This window comes from Spea bombifrons, chromosome 4, assembly GCF_027358695.1.
Source record: "Spea bombifrons isolate aSpeBom1 chromosome 4, aSpeBom1.2.pri, whole genome shotgun sequence".
In the NCBI taxonomy this organism is placed as follows: Eukaryota; Metazoa; Chordata; class Amphibia; order Anura; family Pelobatidae; genus Spea; species Spea bombifrons.
In genome coordinates, this window is record NC_071090.1 from 82,501,217 (window position 1) to 82,515,131 (window position 13,915).

The 13,915-nt window shown below is 37.2% G+C and overlaps 1 protein-coding gene across 5 annotated transcripts in view; it reads left to right on the forward strand.

The window, feature by feature from the left end:
* The window catches only part of SEMA6D (semaphorin 6D), a 34,756-nt gene extending 24,764 nt beyond the window's left edge, over window positions 1-9,992 (forward strand). For 3 of the 5 annotated variants that reach the window (XM_053462118.1, XM_053462117.1, XM_053462119.1), the window contains 10 exons: window positions 204-421; window positions 545-676; window positions 795-950; window positions 1,044-1,217; window positions 1,628-1,768; window positions 1,859-1,936; window positions 2,451-2,509; window positions 2,812-2,868; window positions 3,468-3,632; window positions 7,110-9,992. In XM_053462118.1, coding sequence (XP_053318093.1) covers window positions 204-421; window positions 545-676; window positions 795-950; window positions 1,044-1,217; window positions 1,628-1,768; window positions 1,859-1,936; window positions 2,451-2,509; window positions 2,812-2,868; window positions 3,468-3,632; window positions 7,110-8,440 — 2,511 coding nt within the window. In that variant the 3' untranslated portion in view covers window positions 8,441-9,992. Of the gene's footprint in view, window positions 1-203; window positions 422-544; window positions 677-794; window positions 951-1,043; window positions 1,218-1,627; window positions 1,769-1,858; window positions 1,937-2,450; window positions 2,510-2,811; window positions 2,869-3,467; window positions 3,764-7,109 lie in introns of those variants that run through there. The other 2 variants (XM_053462121.1, XM_053462122.1) reach the window with 2 other exon arrangements.
* Window positions 9,993-13,915: the final 3,923 nt, after the last annotated feature.

The window sequence follows — 13,915 nt, forward strand, 5'->3', positions numbered from 1 at the left end:
AAGTTACGGAAACCATGCAAATCTTCTGAGTGTGCTTAGCAGTGCATTAAAGTGGGTATTCGGCTCCAGATTCTGCTTTCTTTCAGGCCTCTGCCACGCTAGGGCTGATAAACGTTAGATGGTTTTCATTTAAAGTAAACTTTTGTATGATGTTTTATTAACAAAGCTGATGTATTCTCAATTTTTTTAAAATATTTTTAAAGGCTGTACATTCTCGAGTTGCACGAATATGCAAAAACGATTTGGGAGGCTCCCAGAGAGTACTGGAGAAACACTGGACTTCGTTTGTAAAAGCGAGGCTCAATTGTTCCGTTCCTGGAGATTCTTTCTTCTACTTTGATGTTCTGCAGTCTATCACAGACATAATAGAAATCAATGGAATTCCTACAGTCGTTGGTGTATTCAGCACACAGCTTAATAGGTAAGGGAGAACTGCGACCCAACATCAAATAAAGTACTTTATTATTGTCTGTGAAATCATTGCCATTGTTGACTGCAAACCTAGAAAGATCTTTTTTTTTCCCCCCCCATTCATTTTGTTCAGTATCCCAGGTTCAGCAGTTTGTGCTTTCACTATGGATGACATAGAAAAGGTATTTAGAGGAAGATTTAAAGAACAAAAGACTCCAGACTCTGTTTGGACAGCTGTACCTGAAGATAAAGTACCTAAGCCAAGGTAAAATAAAAAGAGAGTGGCTCCACAGCTATTGACGCATCCCTCAGGGTTCCTAAATGGGTGTGCTTTGTTTTATGAATTTACATAGCATTAGAACAGCTATTATTTGTGGTTTTAGACCTGGCTGCTGTGCACGACATGGCTTTGCTGAAAGCTATCGGGCATCCACTGAATTTCCAGATGAAACGCTGTCCTTCATAAAGTCCCATCCGTTGATGGATTCTGCGGTGCCTTCCATCATTGAAGAGCCTTGGTTCACCAAGACCCGTGTGAGGTATGTGAAACATTACTGATGCTTGTTGAGACTGTCTTCCATCTAAAATGTATATCCCTTAATTGATTGATTTATTTATTCATTGTATTTAAGGTACAGATTAACAGCAGTCGCCGTGGACCACTTAGCTGGACCCTACCTAAACTACACAGTCATGTTTGTGGGCTCCGAAGCTGGTGTAGTATTAAAGATTTTGGCCAAGACCAATCCATTTTCCTTAAACGATAGCGTGTTGTTGGAAGAAATTGATGCGTACAATCGTGCAAAGTAAGTATTTACTTTTTTTTACAAAGCCTGTTACTCATGTCCGATAGCGACACTGTTATTTAATTCCAATAAAAGATGTTATACTTGAGAATGGGCAGGCCATAATTTATGAACAAAATGTTAATTCCTCTTTATATTTGATATTGCCAAAAACACATTAATTCTTTTAGTTCAGGGATTGACGGGCAGCTTTGTCGATCTCAGAGTGAGCTCAGTCAATACGCACCATTGTGCGCTATATAATAGTACTTCTATTTCTGTCCATAACTGAAATGCCAATAACCTTTAGCATAAGATAACTGGTCCTAAGTCAATACTAATCTGTTTGGATGGTGGTCATAAAGGCAAACTGGTATTGTAGATTTGGTACATGCACATTTGAATCCTCTTGGATTTTTTTTTCTGTATAGGTGTTCTGGCAACAGCGAAGAAGACAGAAAAGTCATATCCCTCCAGATGGACAGAGAACACCACGCCCTATACGTTGCCTTCTCGGGTTGCATTGTCAGGCTTCCTCTTAGCCGCTGTGACCGTTATGGATCATGCAAGAAGTAGGTTTTGTTTATGGCAAGTTGAAGTACTTTTTGATAGCTCAGACGTATGGCCATAATTAACACCTGATATTTCTTCTTAACCTATAGATCTTGCATTGCCTCAAGAGATCCTTACTGTGCATGGCTCAACCACGAAGCATGTGGCAGAGTAAAACCCGGCATGTTGTAAGTGACAAAGGTTCATTGCTCATACTATAATTAGGGTTACTTACTGCAGTATTTTCCGAATGGTTACCGGAAACAAATCCTGTTGTACTCAGCAATCCTCTGATCTAGAACGAATTGTTTCACTAGGGTAGTTTTTACGCCATTGGAATGATTTTGTTGTTCAATTTACTATATTTATTTGCAATCTATTTTTAACATAATGCTTATGAGACAGAAAACTTCGATTCTAGAGGGAATAGTAATATGCCTCGAATCCAATTGGGATGGTAAACTATTGCTTCTCAGGAGAATCCTATTAATTATCACAGAAGAATCCTCTTGTACAAACAAGCATAAATTGGCTTTCTATGTTTACACAATATTCTTTTTTTTTTCTGCTTGGAACTTGCTGCTCTGATATACTTTTTTCATTTACACTTTAAGAAGGTGAGAGCAGAATTTGCTGGCTCTGCTAATATTTTATTGTAAAATTAAATTTTTTTTTTCTCTCCGCTCCTTTTGCATTATTCAGTTTCGGATATGAACAAGATGTTGAGTATGGTAATACAGCACAGCTTGGAGACTGTCATGGTAAGAATTCGTCTTGGATGTTCTCTAAATGCAATTTAATTTGTGCTTCTGTAGAATAGAAGGATATAAAATACACTCATAACGCACATACCTCCGCTGCCTTAACCTTTTTTTTCATGGGCTAAGCTTCGTTGTGTTTAATAGCAGAAATAATGGGTTTTTCCCGTTTATTTTGATTATTTACAATTGTTTAAGGTCTTATAGAAAAATATATTTTACGTTTAGCTCAGGTTTTATACTTTATTTTTTTTTTTCCTTCCTTTGGTTTACTTTTCACTGATTATCTGTTCCTTTAATTTTAGAAAAAATGCCTACTACAACTACACCAGATTACAAAATATTTGGCGATCCAACATCTGGTTAGTTTTATTAATTTTATTTAAAAAGTATTGCCTTTTTTGTTATGGTTTAGCATTTTCTGCTCTTATGCCCCTTCCCCCTTTTTCGCAGTTGGCACTTACTCATTTTTTGTGCTTTGATTCCATGCACCCACAATTATTAGGACACCAAGCTGTCTTTATTTTTTTTAACTCAGTAACTCACCTATGTGTAGCCGCATGTTACCTATCATTGATTTGATGCGTGAAATATTCTATCGAAAATCTTAATTATGTGGTATTTTTACAGCACGAAAGCCAGCCAGCTTTCCATGTCCATACATTTGTCAATACCTGTTTCTCATCTATTAGCAATAGATGGACGGTTATGTTTTTCCATTCTACATCTTTACAATTGCACATTTGCTGCTGAGCTCTAAACGTGCCTATGTGTGTTGCTTTAATTTAATATATTTTTTTTTTGCTTCCAATTAAAAATCAGAAGGAAAAAGTCTCTGAGCCCAGTTAGGTCAAACAACTGGTTTACTCCTAAAAGTGTTTTTTTTTATATTTTTTTAATTTTTTTGTTAATACTAGTTTGCTATAAATATGTGAAAAACCTGAACAATGTTTATTTGCAGTCACAGACATGGAAGTCCCCTCCACCTCTGTACCCACAGTGGCGAGTAGCCCAGTCATTTTGCCTAAAGTGATTGGTTCTTGGAAACCTAGAATGACTGGTTCACGGACATTTGATTTTCAAGACGATTCTGATTATGTTGATCCATTAACAGGTGTCCCAAAGGGTAAGGCCTTAAAAGGAGAGAAAAAAAAATCAACTGAGTGGAAACCTGAAGCCCTTTGAGTGTATTTAGTTTTTTGAATACGCAATGAATGTCGCTTGCCTGAATATAATCTCTAGCTCTTGAATAGTTATACTTTACATTTTTTATTCTGTACGTAGCCCCGTGTCCTGACTGGTTGCCGTATCCACCTTGTTGTTATGATGATGCATATTCTCTAGCCCAGGCCCTCAAAAACTATACACCAACATTAGACAATCCATTTTATGAATGAATAATGTGCCAGGTTTCCACTCAGATATGGCAGTGTATTTATTATTTATCCACATTTTTTTGTTAAATGCATACATTTCTGTATTATTTGCTTTGAGTTTTATTTATTTGCATCATTCCTCATCCCTGTATGTTTTGCCGTTTCTTGTACATATGACCCTTAATAAATTTAAAATAAAAGGGAGCATTTTGGCTGCCCTGTTATTAGGGTTTATATTAGCTTGTAGGAAGCAGCTACAGCCTCCCTGTTAGAAATCAAAATTGAATACCTTGTTAAAAAAAAAGAGAGAATTGGTCATCCAATCACTGGACTAAAATGAATATTTATCAATCAACCGCAGAAGTCAAGATTGATACATTGTTCATTTATTTATTCAAGCCTTATGCCACTTTAATCCATCAATGCATTAGATATCTTCCTTGCAGAAAGAAAAAATGAATATAAAAACCAAACATGTTTCTAATCCTAGTGCTGCAGGCTCGCTGCAGCACCTAATGCAAATTTATCCCCTGAACTAAAACAAGCCACGTGAGAGCATGCAATCTCCGGCGAATCGGCCCATTCTCCACGATGCATATCGTTTTATTAATATGTAAAACACCTGTGCTTATTCTTCTCCCGTACGGCACAATACAACCCTTCTCAATGTGCCAGGCACGATAGGATTTCTGATTTAAGACCGCAGAACATTCAGAAAAGGTAGCATTCGATCAGATTATTAGATTGCAATCCCAGAAAAAAAAATAGGTTTTAAAGATTCAGACAGGATTTCCAAAGAAGCATATGCGCAAGAATGAAGGGGGTTGCGACATCATGCTGCACTGGATTATACAGTCATCAGTCTTTTCAAATAGCTTCCAGAGGGAGGTCTTCTATTCCGAGCTTACCTATTGTAATCTAAAATGGACAAATACATTAATACATAAATGCATGCCTCCCGTAATTTAGTTTTGCATGATTTAAGGCGATGCAATCCTAGCTTTTTGTCGCCTTACTTTATCTGCTCTTTTATGTCATCTGGAACGATCCACCCCCATATCATTGCGTTAAGTATTAAATTACCAGCCGCATTGTCCGTTTTTTCACTGCCTTTTCTTTGAGATCCTCTGTTCTTTTGTTTATCCCTTTGTTTATGTTTTTCCTTTACACACTGCCAATAAAGATGGTAACTCAAAGCTTTTCTCTCTAAATGCTCAAAGGCCTTGCCACTAACAGAATTAGAGAGGAGGCTGGTTTCTAACAGCTGTTGAATTTTCGGTTTCAAAAAAACTCATTGTGCTGATAAAAAGCATTCTATAGTAGTGTAAAAATCTCTGTTCTCACTAACTTTATTTCACTTTGTAGAGCTTTTGTACTTCCAATTCTACTTTGCAAAGAGGTTTAATTGGTGTCTGTGATTGCTAACTCAACTAAACTACTAACAGTGGGACTTTGGTAACAATCCAACATTCTTCTTCCAGGTTTAGTATAGAATGTACACTTGACTGATTCCTGTAGAATATCTGATTTTGGGGAGGGGGTGGCTCTTTTGAAAAAAAGCTAAATAACCTTTTTTAACAAGATATCCGATTTCATATGCAGCAGTAATTGATAGCAACGGAACAAGCAGGATAAGATGACCCCTAGAAGCAGATGTTCAAAGTAGACAAAACATTAATTCTTCTCTCTAATATGTTAAGTAAATAAACCTTAGCAGATCTGTCATTTTATTCCTTCATCTGAAGGTTTAATCACATAAAATAACAGAGAACCTTTAAGAAGCTTTTTCGGTTTCTATGGCAATGCCCTATCAATGTCTGCACTTGTGTCACGTGAAAATCAAGAGTTACCAGCAAAAAAATATGAATGGGGAAAAAAATACTATCCTATTACAGTCATATAATTACTGAAATACAGTGCTCTGATTAAGTAATGTTTGCTACGGCCAACATTCTTCGGTTTCCTTGCCTGTACAAATAATGTTGAGAGAGAGTCTAGTGACCCATGCATCTGCACCAATGAATAATGCATATTAAAGTTTTCTGTGCGTACTTTAATATGCATTACATAACCTGTATAGCAAACCCCCCCCCAAAAAAAAACAGAGCCACTTTATAGGAGAAGCTGCAGCCTACCACTCCCTCTGCAGTCCACTATTCATTGCCACTTTGGCTTTTTGAAGCAGCCCATTAATGGCCGAAAAACACTCATGTTTACATTAATGAGAGTGCTTTCTGCCTGTGTGTGTGTTACCTCTGATTAGTCCGTCATTACTCTTGCGCGACTCGGCAGTGAGAAAAATATGCATGCACACTGGTGAGAAGGAGATGTGTTCGCCTGATGTTGGGTGTTTGGGCAGGGAAAGAGACATGCTTGAGGATAAGAATTCTGCAAAAATACCTTTTATTGTGCCGACATAGAAAAAGATACATAAACCCAGATGTCCTAATGCTGTAAAAAAAAAAAAAAAAAAAAATCACAATAAGGTCATTTTATTAAAACACAGCTGTGAGTGACCATTGGTCATCTCAGCCTGCAGCCCTGCTATACCTCTTTCCACTATGGTGTGCAAGGCTGTGGTTCAACATAGATATTGTTAGAAACATTTTTGGTTTTTAGGGACGGTCCAAGGGCCCATGATCTTTATTTAAATTCCTTGTATTTACCAGGGACAAGCTTAAAAGTCAGTGCATATACAGTTGTACTGGTTGACCTTACTTAGTCTGGAATTCTAGTCTCCTTTATCCATTGACCTTGGCTGGAGATTAGAGTAGAATAGCAAACAAGTAATGTTACAAAGGCAAATGGGCACAGTTTGGTAAGTTGTATCTTAACAACACACAAATATATATGCATTTGTGGATATACTATCATTATGTATGCAGGAATAATTAACTGGCATTATGGATCAAGAGTGTGTCTGTAAATACACAAGCATATGGTTAAATATGTTGTAAACAAGGGTACATTGACATATAGACATGCTATTATTTGCAGTACATGCAATGGAGAAATCCAATACATGGTACAATATCTTTTACGGTTCAATATTTCCACTATCCAAGTTGTACCTCAATTGTGAGGGACAGAAAAGGTAGTAGAACGCAGAGTGAAGGAGAAATACAACTTATATGAATGAACCATTGTTAATGAACTGCTGAAGTCCAATTACTTGTTTTAAAAGTGTGCAAGTTTTTCCTAAAATATACCCTGGTTTGTTGTTACAGGTGTAAGATGGGAAGTTCAGTCAAGTGAATCTAATCAAATGGTACATATGAATGTCCTGATCACCTGTGTCCTTGCTGCATTTGTCCTTGGAGCCTTTATTGCAGGAGTAGTAGTTTACTGTTATCGGGAGATGTTCGCAAGGAAATCAAGAAAGATACACAAAGATGCAGAGTCTGCGCAGTCCTGTACTGACTCAAGTGGCAGTTTTGCCAAACTCAATGGTTTATTCGACAGCCCTGTTAAAGAATATCAGCAAAATATTGATTCACCCAAACATTACACCAATATATTGACAAGCAGAAAAGAATTGCCACCAAATGGTGATACAAAGTCTATAATGATGGACAATCAAGGACAGCCACCTGAACTTGCTGCGCTTCCAACTCCCGAGTCTACTCCGGTGCTTCAGCAAAAGAGCCTGCAGCCCATTAAAAACCAATGGGAAAAAGCACATAACAATCTAAACATTTCACGGAAGGAAACTCCCCTTAAAAGTCCTCAATTTTTCCCTTCCAGTCCTCCACCACATTCACCTTTAGGGCATGGACAAATCCCAAGTGCCGTTGTTCTTCCAAATGCTACTCATGATTATAACATGTCGTTTTCAAATTCAAATGCCCACAAATCCGATAAAAAACATCATAGTGTGGAGCATTCCATGATAAAACAGTCAAGCAAGAAAGACCACAGACGATCTGTGGATTCCAGGAATACACTGAATGACTTTTTGAAGCATCTAAATGAATCTTCTGGAAATCCCAAAGCTATGATGGCAGATATTCAGGTGACTCCTCAAAATGGGCATCAGACTCCACATCAGACCTTAATGCTTGATACAATGGGAAACATGTCAGAAATTCCACCAAAAGTTCCCAACAGGGAGGCGTCTTTATATTCGCCATCTTCTACACTTCCAAGAAACAGTCCTACAAAAAGAGTTGATGTCCCTACAATTCAAAATGGGCAAATGCCCCCATCATTAGAGACTCCAAGAAGTTACCATAAAAATTCATCCCAGAGACACTCTATATCTGCGTTACCTAAAACTATGAACTCGCCGAATGGTGTTTTGCTTTCAAGACAGCCAAGTGTGAATCGGGGAGGTTACATGCCTCCAAGTCCAAATCCAAGGGTGGACTATATCCAAGGAGCACCTGTCATCATTCATCAACAGACTTCTTTATCCCGGCAAAGTAGTTATACCGGACACGGCACCCTTCCTCGTATGGGAATAAAGAGGACACCATCCATAAAACCAGATGTGCCACCTAAACCATCGTTTGCTCCACAGAATACTTCTGTTAGACAACATAATAAATATAGCTACTGAAGACTTTATCTTGTATGAAGTATACACAGTGGTACCACATGGTGTTCAAGAACTCTGTAGGCAGAGATGTGTTTTGCCTAATCAGTCCCAAACTAAGCATCCAAAGGTGGTGTCTTTAGTTTGGCAACATCATTTCTTGCCAGTGACTTGAGTTGCAAGATTTATTTGCAAAAGATTAAACAAAGAATAGTGCTGGTCATTTTACTTCTTTGTTTGGAGCTAAGTGGACTTGTAAGCTCTTTGGGGGGCTACTTTACAGTTAAGAAAACCTGATACAGTACTAACATTTACAATTTACTTGAAAAACGGGCTTCATTTAAAACTGCCACCGTGTGTAGCCATCCCATTAAATGTGAACGATTAATATGTATGCATTCACCCCACTCCTTGCACAAGTATCAGAAAAGTGTCTCAGATATTTTCAGGTTCATTTCTTTTTACCATCTCAAGCCTGTAAAGTTAGCCATAAGTCATGTATGTATGCCACTTTCAAATTCAACTTGTGTGTATATTGTATGTGTGTGCACATATGTCCTGTACACACGACCGTGCACGTAATGATCCGTGTTACAATTTTTAAGCTGTGCAACTGTTTACATTGAGCATGATTGAACAAACAAAGCTTATGACCTTCCACTAGCCTTCTGTTTGGGTTTGTAGCTACACAAAACAGAGCGGCGTCTCTTCCCTGCCTTCCAGATGATTGGCTTAACAGGTACCTTGTGCAAGAATGTTAAAGATTCTTAGAAACGTACTGCTGCTATTGAACCAATATTGTGTTTTTCACTGGAAATGCTACTGAGAATCTTTGTTGAAAGCTGTACCTTCCTGGGAATAGAAGGTAGCTAACACTAGCTGGTCACTGTCAATTTAAACATATCTAGTTCCTGATGCATCCAGGGCCGGATTCCCAACAACACAGACTTGTCTAGAGTGGCCCTTTCCGGGGTTGCCATAGAAGGTATGTTAACATGGCTTAATAGAATCTCCACCAATTCTCTGAACGTTTTTGGCCATACTCCACACATGTGTTACCATAATTTCTCCACGTTGTGCCTATGCCCAGCCTCCAAAGCCTTCTTTATTCTTTTATAATACTTTTCCTTAAAATGTGGTGGGGTGAGTGATCTATATGCCTTGGTGTGCCTATAATGTAAATCCGACCCTGGAAGCATGTTTTTCATGCCTAATGCACTGAAAATAGAACTCCTAACTTTGTAAGCTAATTGAAGTTCCTAAGACCTTTCACTACTGCAATTGTGTACTGTGTAACTTCTTGCACATCTCGTATTGCCCTTTTCCCCTTCCTTTTAAGTAAGATTAAGGTCAGGCTGGCCAAACTAAAGTAGTTAGTTCTACAGTAGTGCAATGATAATGTTTATTTCATGTGTTCGTCAAAGTCATGCAGGTAATGACAATATTCTGTAAATATGTGTGAGAGTACCTGAATCTGTGCATCTTTGTGCCTTATTCATGAAAAAAAACGTACTATAGTCTGTAAAGTATCTTCAGTATAGCACGGTATATTATCTGAGAGTCAGATAGCAAAATTTTAATAACCCCTTTTTTTCTTTTTTTAAACAAAAAAAATAAAAACACTAAATAGAAGGACAATGTCTGGGTATTCAACTGGCAGTAAATCCCTTTACCTTCTAAGCACTCTGTTCTAGAACATTATAGAATCAAAATGATGTAAACTTTTCTACGCTGGTATTACCTGCTATAAACATGTAAACCACAGACCGCTATCTCTGATGAAAAGATGAACCATTTGAATGCTTTTGAAAACACGAGTGGCATCTGGCCTTGAAATAACAAAAATATATATAAAAAAACCCAAACAATATGAGTTTTATTATACAACAAAATGTACCACAGGAAAAACAAAAATGGTTCTTTTTTTTAATGAATTCATCAAAAAGAAAATATACAATTTACCTTTCTTTTTTTTTCATTTTTGTGGCCAAAGTAAAGACTTTCAATCTTAGATTTATGGGGCAATAGTTTCATGATAATACCAGTTATGCAATTTCCATCTACTTTATCCTCCATTTTTTAAGTGTAAATGCTGATGTGACTTCATGTCCAAGATAGTGGCAGAACCACTTGAGCTTGTATAAGCCAAACCACAAAGTCTGTTAACCCAGATAACATTGTACTGCCTTGTAGATCGTAAAGTGAGTTCTATCAGTATTTATGTTGATGTTTCTAACATTCAATCTAGACTAAGAAATGCATTTAATAAGAAAAAAAAGTGCTTTTATCCATTTGTGCAAAGGTAAAAAGCAGATTGTATCTTTTTTTATATTGGTCCAGCATATAAAAGTAACCATTGGATTAAGTTGCTCTATTCTGTTTAGTAGAGTACATTACCGTGTAGATATCTTGTAAAGTTGTATTGTGAATGTGTAAATAATTCTGTACTTTTGGGTTTTTAACACCGCATGTAAAGTTAAAATAAAATATTCAAGTGAAAAAAAAAGGATCAGTTTTATTTTTGGACTAATTAATAGTTATGATAGTTTGACAAATCCCAATTTGTAGAACTGCGGTACTTTTGTAAATGTGAATATTCTCCCGATTATTGTGTTACTTTAGTATAGTTATGGCATTTTAACCCAAGTGCCACCTACAAGGGCTTTGTGTGCAGTCTAGATGTGTGTTTTAATCGAGTGGCCTGGGTTTTTAAGATTTTTGTTTTTAACGTTTATTTGCCACCTTTAGTAACAAAGACTCCTTGGTAGTTATTAAATATATGTTACAGTTGCACATGTAAACTGCCCCAAACCCATGTAGGTGACAGTACATCACACATTGCAGGGTAGACACATATGTCCCTTACGAAAAAATTACTGCAGTTTTTCTGAAGTAATACTGCAGTTTTTTGGACATGAAAAAACTGCAATACTGCACTTTTTCTGCAGTATTACTGCACATTTACTGCAGTTTTACTGCATTTGTACTTCACTGTACTGCAGTTGTACTGCAGTTAGTTTTGTACGGAAGTACAAATGCAATAAAGCTGCAGTACACTGAATTACAACTGTAGGTTTGCAATATAAAAAAAAGTGCAGTAAATGTGCAGTAATACTGCAGTACAGTGAAGTACAAATGCAGTAAAACTGCAGTAAATGTGCAGTAATACTGCAGTAAAAGTGCAGTATTGCAGTTTTTTCATGTCCAAAAAACTGCAGTATTACTTCAGAAAAACTGCAGTAATTTTTTGTAAGGGACGTACGAAAGAAGCACAATATGAGCGTACAATATATTTTCCTTAACAATTGTTCCTGCAGCCTGACAAGGTGATCTAACAATAAATCAGTTGTAAGATGTCAGCTGTATGTACTGATTCCTGCTTGCAGGTAGGGATTGGGGGTGATTTTAATTTTCTTTATAGTGATGTCATGGGCAGCATTCCCGGTTTCTTGTTTGGCGTCTTGAGTGTTTAGATGTAAAATAATTTCTTCCAAGATACAGTTATACCGTTAATCATTTGCTTAATCATTTGTACAAATGAAATAAACTGACAATCTACCACAACACAGAACATAAAGATACAGAACATACTATTTAGGATGATGACTGCATTAGAAAGGGCTGCAATAGTTCAACTGCACACTTTCCATAGAAATTGCTTGGCTGCTTTTTATTGCTTGAAAATACAACGCATTCACGTTTTGCAGGAGCTAGAAGATAAGGCTTCTGGATGCATTCTTCTACTTAAATAAGCTGCCCACTTTGTGAAGGGCAGCTCAGACTTAATATACAAGAGGCGCTCCCACTGATGTCAGTCAGAGCTAGACTCGGAGCCTTAGGAACACAAAACTAAGCAAGAGTTCAGCATATACCCAGCAAATACCCTTAAAAAACCCACCTAGCTAAGGCATAAATATTGGAGATTCCATCACACTATATGGTCATATATTGCTTAGCCGGCCACTACGTCAAAGTACCCCAAGTTTAGGAAGTCCTCTGTGATTTTTTATGGCTATATTGCTTACCAAGGAGCTGAATCAGTGGGACTGCACTGTATTATAAATGACTGAGACACTCAAGCAATTTAAAGCCCTCTCTGGACATCATTAATGAGGCACCTAGGTGGCAGGATGGTCGCTCAACCCTAAAGTCTGTTCAGAACCTGCAAATAGGCACAGCACAAACAAATATACAAACTAGGGGAGCACAAGACTTAAAAAGCATAAAAGGCTTACATATTCCCTCAAGAGTTGCAAGCTGGTTGTAAGTATACAAGTTAAACATCTATTTTTTGCATCTTAAAAAAAAGACGCCGAAAAACTGTAAAATAGGGATTTAGTACTACTTTAAATCAAACGCAAAATAAACAGCAACATTCTTACAGCCTATGCCATGGGTATGTCATGGCAGTAGCACTTTAACTTTTCATGTCTGTTATGCTGCTGGAGCCACGTAGCTAAATGTATCTAAAATACAGGTATAAAACATTTTCTTCATGTGCTTCGTGCTTTGGAAATCTGCTGTTTTTAGTATTTTAAGCAACATCAGTCCAGTTGCTTAACGTTTGAGAACAAAACTGCTGGATACTCAAGTACTGAAAACCTACCAGTAAACAAATGCTAAATTCTCCTCTACTCTGCTGCGGCAATGGTTTAAAGTGACATTTCTAATGGGATGTTAAGATATATAAGTGCTCATTTAATTTCATTTGCATGCCCTATATAAACATCAATATGTGGATTTTCACTGGTTTTATTAAAGTCATAAATATCTAATTTGCAACATGGGCTCATACATCACTATGCCGGGGGAACTAGAACGTAATTAGCTGCAGGCTTTCAGTTCGGATCACTGCTGTGGCTGAGAAATCTTTGCATATTTCACTGATGTGTACCATATCTCTGCCATTTACTGTATCCCAGCAAAGCCAAAATGATTATCCCCTTAAATAGGAAAACTGTAAATAAAACCAGAAATCAGGGCTATTTCACAAGTGCGCTAGACATTATACAATTCTTAGATGTAAAGTAAGGAAGCCTTACTTTACTGAGAAAAGTGGTAGATAAGTGAAACAGTACAGGTTAACCCCATAAAATCATTTAAAAAAAACATGAGATATGCATGTGGCTATCTTAAGACCAAGGACTGGTTTTAGTCTTTAGAGAAGAGATAAAAGACAGAAAGGATTGGCTGAATGCTACTTATCTGCTGGGAAATACTAAGTTTCTGTGGAAAAGGGGCAAAGTAAGCTGCATTGACACATCTCAATTCACAGTAGAGGGAACACATTACATGCATGTGGCCCTACATGGCTTCCCAAGGCTAATTGTGGTTGTGTCTTGGGTTGCCTAAAGATTGATTCTTGTTATCAATAGCTGTTCAATAGTTATTAATACAAGAAACATCCATGTTATTTCTTTTTCTCAAAGAGTGCTCATGAGTGTCTCATAGCATGTTTTGGGTAAATTTCCTTACAATTCATGATTACTCTTTCTGTGC